Source organism: Meleagris gallopavo, chromosome 10 (genome assembly GCF_000146605.3).
Source record: "Meleagris gallopavo isolate NT-WF06-2002-E0010 breed Aviagen turkey brand Nicholas breeding stock chromosome 10, Turkey_5.1, whole genome shotgun sequence".
NCBI lineage: Eukaryota > Metazoa > Chordata > Aves > Galliformes > Phasianidae > Meleagris > Meleagris gallopavo.
In genome coordinates this window covers 17,720,422-17,730,575 of record NC_015020.2, presented here as the reverse complement: position 1 = coordinate 17,730,575, position 10,154 = coordinate 17,720,422, and the positions used below count along the sequence as shown (strand labels likewise).

Below are 10,154 nucleotides of genomic sequence, written 5' to 3'. Positions count from 1 at the left end.
CAAGTGGCTTTGATGTCTGACATTATTTAACTGCCCATTTCCTTAAATTTGCCTAGAGTTAGGTTAGTATGCTTGGCTGTGGTTGGACTCGATGATCTTTAAGATCTTTTCCAACCTGAGCAATTCTATGATTCCATGAGCTTTTTGGATGGTGAGGATGTAAGAGTGCCACTTGGCTGAGGGAGCACGGCTGTCAGCGTTAGTGCTGCCCTAGAGGGCGGCTGCAGGCAGGGATTTGAGGTTCACTTTCAAAGATGATCTGTTTGTGTGTTCCTTTATACTTTTTTTGCTTCAGAAAAATTCCTGTCTAAAGAAGCACACAGCAAAACTTAATCATGTTATAAACTTAGATGTACTATTAAAGCTAATTTGTTTGAAAAGAATACAAAAGTTTGCTCTAAAATACTGGCATTGTCATTAATAGCCACTAGTTTTGGTACTGTGCTGTGTGACCCTTACCCACGTATCCCCAAAAATAGACATTAAGGAACAGGCATTCCATGGGTGTGAAATTCCTTCTGTAAGAAAACAATTGAAACTGAAAATGCTGCTTAATAGCAAATACTCATCCACTAGGCATTCATAAGCAGATTTCCTGAGTATTTTACCTAAAAACGTGCTTCAGTTCTGCCAGCTCCTTGTCTTTGATTTGCAGGTCATCTTCTAATCGCTCTATGATTATAGCATACGATTCACTGACTTTCTTCTTCCATTCATCTGTCAGCAACAAAACAGAAACACTTCAAAACATACAGAAAGCAGGGACTCAAACTGTGGTGTCCCACCAGCAGAGCTCTGCATTTCTAACCACAGTTACACACCATTCCTGTGCTGCTCTACTGAAGCATGAAAGCTTAATTAAAACGTTACAGCCATTAATCCATTCTTGCTGCAGCCAACACAGACACATACATACTGGCTTTGTAGATTGCTAGTACGTACGAATCCTTGTCAGGAGTATTTTTAATCTGAACAAGAGAAAACTTCAACCATAGGTCTCATTTGTTAGTTCTTATTTCCTAACTCTTAGCATACATACGCAGCATAGACAGATTAAAGTTTTAAGGTTTTTCTAATGAAGTATGAGCTAACACAACAATGTAAACTAATACGACCTTACGTGACAGTGCAATAAATTTAATTCACTTTGTTTTGTCTCCAACAGACAGACATGGACTAAGCTGCTAGTACTGTAAGCTAAGAACAATACGATACCTTACCCTTGAACTCAAGGGTAAATTTGCGATGAGTTATTCCCTGAAATATCATTTCCTTCTTGCAGATGGAAGTAAGGCATACTACAGATTAAAAAAACCACAGCAGTGTTAATTACCAGTGCAGGTTTGGGTTGGTCGAGATTTGTAATTTCCCATTTGTTCAGTGTATCTTCTTTGTTTCAGCAGAGTTCCTGCAGCAATATGATTCCTTGCTCAAGAGCAGTGGCGGTCCTACTGAAAAACACTCTGATAGTCTCTGGCTAAAAATAAACCCTGTGCCCAATGGAATGTCATGCAACAATGGCACGGAGCACAACAGCATGTGCTGCCAAGTGTGAAAAAATAATGCAGGTACCTCATCAGCCTCTTTAAAAATCTACTGCCTGTTTCAATAGAAATGTTTGCTCTCATCTGTTGCATACATACAAGTGGCGGAGAGGAGGCAATTTGGCGGCGGGTTACCAATTTGGTACAGAGAAAGGAGTTAATGAGGCTGAATCCCAAACAGCCTTTCAGGATCCCCAAGGAGCTCTGAAGGTCCTCGGTTTGAAGAGGCCAGAGAAGATCTCAACTGATAACGTTGTAGCACGCAGGATGGTTTTGAAGAACCTGAGGATTTTAATTATAGCATACACATTGTATCATAGCAGAGAACACTGACTTCTTCCCCTTTGGCAACATTTGCGCAGGTCGCTACATGGAGGACATCTCTCCAAATAAAACCAGACCTGAGTTTGCTGTCAGGAATTCAGTATGCTTACTTGGCATTTTTCTGTCCTTAGGCAGAGAACCACCACCAAGCCGCCCCTTCACAGCCACAGAGCTGCAGCTCCGCAGGCCAACACGTCTGTCAGGCTGCAAACGAAGGACACGACTGCAGGAAGCAGGCCCATCGCCCTGCAGACTGGCTGCTAAGGAGGGAGGCTCTGGTTGTGCTCTGGCCCTGCTCCAGCTGGAGTTTCTCCCAAAACTGAGGATGTTTGGGCTGCTTTGCTCACATTCCAAGCAGACTGTGCACAAATCAGCTGGGGGCCAGGATCTGTATGGAGATGCACATCCTGACCTCCTTGTTAGCATTTCAGTCAGGATCCAGCATCATAGAAATGCATTAAAAAATCCATGGTCCAGGTGGATTGAAGGCTGAAGAGAGCAAAGTGGGCTACTGGGCTTTGTGCTTACACATACAAGCAAAGAAACCGTGTCATAATAAATTGAGACTGTGTGCACGGATGATTCCTCTGAAAGCTTCTGCTTAAGAGCCATGCAAGAAAGTTGGTCAACAGCAAAATAGTGCTGCCTTCCACTCACATAATCCATACCCCCTTTAATCTGGTTACCACAGATCTGCTCATCTGCTGTCTGCCCCTTTCATGTCCATTTCCCTTCAAACAGGAAGACTTCAAACTCATTTTCCCATCCCATTTTGGGATTTCTGCTCTTTTCTGTATCTCCTTCTTCGACTGCATTTTAAAATTTACTTTATATGTGTATTTTGACACACACACACACACACACACACACACACTTAAAGCCTGCTGATTGACCTTGACAGTTGTTCTGTTTAGTCTTCTCAGTTGAGGATTTCAGGCAAGAAGATATGTAAATATAATACAGACACATCAAATCTCTAGCAAGCTGCATCCCACCACAAACAAACTTGAACTCCCATGATAGCTCCTGGCACACTGTGAGCTCATCCATTTATTTGCACTGATTTACACATAAAACCAAGGACACATTTTGGAAGACTTTGAACTGCTGACAAGATGCCCTGTGATACGCGACCAAATATTTGCAAAACGCACCAGCCTCTGAACTGATCCTCCACATCCAGTTGCCAAGCAACGAGGAGAGCTGTAAAGCAGCACCCAATGGGTACCCACTGTGCCACTGCTTCCGTTACCTTAGCACAGCTTTTCCTCCCTCTCCTGAGGGCAGCTGTGGCTGTGCAGCCCAGGAGCAAACTTTTGGCCACCTCCCAGCCCACGAGCCTGCAGGATGCTCGGCCAGGTGCCTCCCTCCACCTCCTGGGCTAGGAACTTGGTGACACGTGGAGCTTTCGGAGCATCGTGATCCGTCCCTTCGTTTTTTCCCTTCGACTGTTAAAAAAAGACAGATCTGCCTGTTCTTCATCACCTGTGCTCTCGGAACAGCTCTAGAAGAGCTGGAGGTTGGCCCAGGGCTGTGTGAGGATACCTGAATCCAGGGGAAAAATTAATAACAGTCCAACCTGTTTACAAACAAACACCAGAGGGAGAACGACACCGACGTCAGGGTTAGACCATTTCTAATTAACATATGTCCAAGCAGCACTGAAATGTCAAGAGCAATGTTTTCTCAGTGAGTATTCAGATGCAATTACAGATGTAATATTAAGCTATACAACGTTTGGTAACACTCAGGTACGTCACGTGAACGGGGCATTAAAACACATTGTTATAAAACGAAAGCAGGAGGAAGCTGATAGCCCACGTAACAAAGCAGGTGCTCACAACGCCTCCTGGGTGGCAGTGGATTAGAGGGGTGCACAGAAGCACAGCGCTGCTATTTTTGTGATTGCAGTACTACGGTGGCATTTGCACAGGGATTAATCTTCCACATGCGCAGAGAGGAAAAAAGGAATCTCTTGCATCAGACTCAGGAACATGAAGCTGAAATGCTGAGCAGCACAAACTCCTTATCCAAGCCAAGGCAATCCAAAAGATGGAACTTTCTTACCTTGGTTCCCCAAATCTTTCTGCACGGATATCTGTTAGCTCCTCTCTCTTTTTTTTTTTCTTTCCCTTAAAGTAATTTCAGCTGCCTTACCCTGAGTTCTTTTCTAAGTGCCCAATTGCTCACATTTCGATTTCCTGCCTAAAACACCACTGAATTAACTCTCTTCTCCCAAATTCCATAATGTAATACATACAGTATGGCTAAATCTCTGTCCACTATTACATGCTCTCAAAGCAGTCTGTGAAAGATCATGTTCATTATGAGCCCTATTATTACACAATAGAGCAAAACTAATTAAATAATGAAAGCCGACATGAACAAATCATTCAAAACTCATATTTCTTGAGACCACATCTGTCACAGTTGCACTTCAGGATGGATGGAGAAGGCAGGATCTGAAGGCTCACACAAATCCTGCATCCGGCTGGAAACTCAGTGAGTCTTTATCAAATCAAGTGCCAAGTTTCAACAGATGCCTGCTGTTCTTAGGAAGCCCCATCTGTCACTTTCAGCACTGCACCCTTCATTGCTCAGACCACAGGATGGTCACAGGCAAGATGCCACAGTAGTCTTGTTCTCAGAATCTGATAGTAGAAAGCAGAAACACCAAAACTGCAATTACCTTACTGTTAAATGTTACTGTGTGGCCGTGGATAAACCTCTAATTGCTGTGGGACAATTCCAGCTGGTTGAATGAGAACAAACTTCTCACTTGCTTTAGCAGTTGAACTGAGAGAAAGAAGCTGAACTTTGTAAAATGCGATACAAGCCAAACAGTCTGTACATCAAACTTTGATTATTACTGCCTGGAACTGCCCAGTTTGAAGTCCTTTAACAAGATGCCATCACGTTGTAAGACAGCCCTTGCTTTAAGACAAGAATTGGTTACAGCTAAAAACATGCACACTAGTTAAGCAGCTGCAACACATAAAGCAAACAATTACCTCCTGCCTAAAGAAACGCACTAGATAACTTTTCAGATGTGTCATGAAGGATTGACAGAAATACTGGCTTGTCTGTTACCTCCTCTCAACACAAATACTGATTAACTCAAAAATGACACCACATCCTTCATAGGCTGAAGACCCTTTTGCCTTCTCAGCTCCCGTGCTTTCTCTGCCTGCTGAGCCGCTCACCCAGTGCCCAACAAAATCACAAGCAGTAATGGTCTGCAGAAGGACTGACTGGTGAATGCAGAGCTTTAAGTACCTCTTACTGTCAGGGTATTCAACGAGAGCACGATCACGCACTGCCATTCTCACGGCACGGTCCACTTCCTCAATCTGTTAGACATTTCCACTACTGTCTGCAAATCACCACTATTTTATTGATAGTAAGAAAAGGTTATGGGTACATCAGACAATTAATGAGAACACACACAGTTTCTGTGGCTCACTGGAAACAAGTGGAAGTTTACACATAGAAGTGCTTATGAATAAGTGCAGAATCCAAGAATGAAATTACAGAACATGTATGTGAACACGGACACATATAAAAGCATATTTGTTAACAGGGCTCTGTATCAAAATATTGATTTTAAGGTTTTTCACATATACTGCACGAAACCTGATTTTATTTTAAAAATGAAAAACAGTACAAATCCAGATATTTTGATATCTGTGGAATAAATTCAGACTGCTGACATTGCTGATGGCTAACATCAACCAAAACCTGATTTCTAGAATTAGAGAAAAGGATATTTATTGTCGAAGGGAATCATGGAGTAGCATAAAAACTTAGAGCAGTTTAATATTTCTTACCCAGTAAATCAAACTTACACCCACTCCATTATGAGAACAACGGTGAGCACATATCAGAGGGCACATTTGGTGCAGGAGTGTGAGCAGAAGCAGCCACCTCTTACCTGTCCAGCTGCAGTTGGTCCAGCACACCTGAGCAGGACAGCATCACTCCACAAAAGGAATTCTGAGAGAGAAATACACTACTATATTTTTACTTTCTGTGTGCCTGGTGTGCACTGGCCTGCTGACCCACGTGCCAGACACGACAGTCCAAGACGTCTCCACTCCTTCTTTTTCTGCTTTTGCTTAGAAGGAACACCGAAAAGATCCGTTGTACATTTTGCTTACAGTCACTACAAACTGGCAAGTAATAAATCATCCATAAATTGCAGACAACTTAAAGACAGGACATTTGTTCAAGCACCAGTCCTTCTACAAATCAGATTTATCTTTTTGTCTTTTTAGACAAATTTCATCATGAATTTGATTTCTAAATTTCAGCATGTCTTCTACATCTTTGTAGGCAAGCATTTCTTGAACAGACAGGAGCCTAAAGCCATTCAGTGTAAAAGCTGACGCACGCTGCACAGAATTTAACATGTTCAGTGACATCCTAACCGACTCACTTAAACTAGAACAGACAGGAAAAATCCTAGCAGTCCACAACCCAAACTGTGAGTTCTCACCAGAGAAAAGCTGGTCTGAAAGCTGCACACCCCAGAGCTCCAAGCATTCTTGTAGGCTGACTCCAAAAAAACGTAGTGAATTTGTATCTGACAGCAATTCCACATTCTTTTTCAAGTCATCTTCTACACTAAACACCATACTTACATACTTCACCTGATCATCAATTTTTACACTTAACGAACTCAGAAAACAGTTTGAAGGTACGTCTACTTCCAGATTTATGCAGGATCCACTAATAATGCAGTTCTCCCCGACCAACACTCCAGGTCCAATCCTGGAGTATTCAATAATGGATCCAGGTCCTACAAAACACCCAGGCTCAAGTATGCTTTGAATGATACTTGCTGATCCACCCAAGGCCTCAGTTTTGTCAGAAGAGATGCTAAAAGCCTCAGGCAGTAAGTTAAGCTCAAATTTCAGTTTGCTATCAGATGCAAAGTGGAACAAATACTCTTGAGTAGTTCCAATGTGATAGAACTTAGAGTTGTTTAAGACTATGACATTAAGTGAAGTTCCTTTCAGAAGAGCACAGAGCTTCTGCCGTACTTCTGCTAACTGTGATTCCTCTTCTGTGGCATTACTTGTATTTTTTGTGTAATCTTGAGTGGTTCCACGTCCCAGGGCCTGCAGGAAGTCACCATACGCATCTATTTCACAGCACAGAGTATCGATTTGCTTATAGAATGCCAGTAGCTGTTTTGCAGTGCTATGATCAATGTAGAATATACTGTCTGTATACACGCACTCCGAGTCCACTTCCCAGTCAGTGTGGTCAGCAAAGGAATCCAGCTGAGAAGAATTCCTCCTTACGCAGACTGCACCGCACCGGCGCATGGTCTCCACATCTGGTTTGTGCAAGAAACGACGGCAAGATGTGTATTCAAGTCCTCCTTTTCCTGAGAGACCGGATGGATCTAAAACAAACACTCCATGAGTGGTCCCAACTGTCAAATCTGAAGGGTGAGCTAAAGCAGTAAATCCAGGCTTATCAAACCTGATCGTTTCTGTAGGGCCAGTGCTGTAAAGCTCTATGTCATCTGAACAAGTAATGAGAATTCCTGGTTTCATGTGACTAGGGAAGTCGATGTACATGGCGAGCTTCAGCTCCAGCATTTGGTAAACAGGATCGCCGAAAGGCAAGGCTGTGAAAATCTTGCCCAGTGCACTTGCATTCGGTAAACGCTGACTGTAACCACCTGAAGAAGACGACAAATTACACAGAGTACGCTTCCTTGGAGACCACACGGCTGTGTAGTTGGTCCTACGCCGAGCGCTCCTCAAAACAGTCAGATTTAAAAAAAATTATCATACGCCTTCAAATATTTCCTGAGACAGATCTGACCTAATGTCCAAAGTTCAGTATGCCTTAAATAGCTTTTATTAAATCTGTGGTTGATTTCGTTACCTTTAGTTTTGACTCAGGGCTGGAATACAAACAACTCGTCTATAAACACAGAAAATAAATGACTCCAGCTGTGCTTGAAAACTAAGGGAGAAAGAAAAACATCCCAAAGCAATTTTAAATGAGAGATGAGTCAAACAAGCAACACTTTGGTAAGGTGACCTCTTATTTAGTGGATGGCAACCCTGCCCACAGCAGTGGAACTGGGTGATCTGTAAGGTCTCTTCCAACCCAAGACATTCTAGGATTCTTTGACCTGGTTTATTTCTTCTCTGCAAAGTGGATACAGTTTTCCAGTTAACACATTTTGGAAGGGTTTTGACAAATTGGGTAAGGCAGCAAACATTTTTTCCGTATTTACAAGACCTCTAGGTCCCTATGCAGCCTACAGGGAGGAAGAGACTGCTTACGTGGGCATTTCAAGGCAGCAGCTTAATTCTGATATTCTGACTGACCAAAGAACTGAAGTGCTGAAATGCTGAAGTGACAGTGACATCTCCAGAAGTTCCGGTGGAAATTCAAATGCCACCTCAGCTGCACTTGAGATTACTTTTCTAAGAGAACTGTATTCTTTATCTATCTATATTCTGTTTCTAAGAGAATTCTAATTCTTTATCTATCAACATCAGTTTTTTGTTTGTTTGTTTTTCAAAGGTAACATTTTAAAGTGTGGAATGTAAAACAGAACTTACCAGAATGAATTAGCAGCACGATAAAAGAAGTCCATTCATCACCATAGAGATTTTCCAGGCACTGAAGAACATGAAGTGTTGATCCACCATTTCCTAAAGAAAAAAGCATCTTATTACAAAGAGCACCAATAATACACGCACTGAAACGTGATGCACGCTGAGACCTGGCAATGTTTATTAAATATGGTTTTTTTTCTGCTGTAGAAAATGAGCCGTCACTTATTTTTAAGAGAGAGAATTTTGTTGTTTTTTTTTAAACAGACTGTCTGCAGATGCACTGACGTCTATCTGAAATTTCCTCAATCAGTTCTGACAGAACAGCCTTCCAAGAGCACTGCAGCTGACAGAGTCATGCAGTGAGGATGCCCAGTCAAAGCCAAGGACGCCTCGGCTGGGCAGGACGGTTCTGCTCAGAACAGCCTCACCATCCAATGCTTTCCAACTGACCCAACTCAGCCCTAAGCGACGGCTCCTGTCTGAAACATCGCACGGCTTCACCACTGACTTCAACCAAACTTTCAGAAGGAAAAAATGTAAAACTTCTGGATACTCTTATGTGCTTCTAAAACAGCAAGATTTCTGAAAGTAATCTGTGCCTATTATTTTATACCGCAGATAGACTGCTGAGATTGGTTACCTTCTACATCCAAATAAACAGCTATGATGAACCTAGGGTGGTATGGCAGACAACTTTCTTCCAGGCTTTTGTTGCACGTTGTTGAACGTACTGAAATACATCAGTGTAAAGTACCAGCTCAAAGCGAGCAGTACGAATTTACAAAACAACCATGGGTCAGTCGCATTGCACACTGGGAATTTAGAAGAGAGCCACACTGTATGAGCAATGTGCACCCACCGACCACCGGGATGGTGTCCCACGGAATCACAGAATGGTTGGGTTGGAAGGGACCCCAAGGATGATGAAGCTTCAACCCCCACTGCAGGCAGGGCCACCAACCTCCACATTTAATACCAGCCCAGGCTGCCCAGGGCCCCATCCAACCTGGCCTTGAACGCCTCCAGGGATGGATGGGGCATCCACAGCCTCTCTGGGCAGCTGTTCCAGCACCTCACCACTCTCGTAGCAACGAACTTCCCCCTGACATCCAACCTACATCTTCCCTCCCACAACAACATTGTCCCAGTTATCATAATGGAAATTTTCTCTGCAAAAAGTACCTTACATGAAGTCTGAGAAGCACAAACCTGCCATGCTGTGCCAGGAATGACAGTAACATGCTACGTAACAGCATTAGAGCCTACATCTGTGCTGCAAAGGACATTTTTTGAGCAGGATTTTGAAGCCTCTCCATTGCAAGAGCGCTGTCGTAGCGGTCACACACAGCGCTGACTTCAGCGTGACTCAACACGAGTACGGTTATATGGGTGCACTGCGTGAGCACAGATCCCCGAAGGACCAGATGAGGGCCCAGATGAGGGTAACATCACAGCGGCTGCAGAGCAGCCCTACAGCCCGCACTCTGACGCCCTCCGTCCCGCACGGATCCGCCCGCTCCGCAGCCGCCGTGCGGGGCACGCACCGATTTTGCGTCCCGGGGGATCCACGAAGACGTGGTACCGCACACCCAGCGGCAGCTCCCCGCCCCGCAGCTTGGCGCCCAGCTGCCGCCGGAACGCCCGCTCCTGCTCCGCGTCGGCGGCGGTGATGGCGACCAGGTCCCAGAACTCGCCGTGC

General features: G+C 43.9%; 1 protein-coding gene across 1 annotated transcript; it reads right to left on the bottom strand.

Annotated features, from left to right (window-relative positions):
• Positions 1-2,882: 2,882 nt before the first annotated feature.
• FPGT (fucose-1-phosphate guanylyltransferase) lies at positions 2,883-10,153 on the bottom strand (the record flags this gene model as incomplete). Its single annotated transcript, XM_019618399.2, has 3 exons — positions 2,883-7,560; positions 8,459-8,551; positions 10,000-10,153. Coding segments are annotated over 3 exons (1,698 nt in total), but the record flags the coding sequence as incomplete, so codon positions are not given.
• Between the last annotated feature and the right edge of the window lies 1 nt (position 10,154).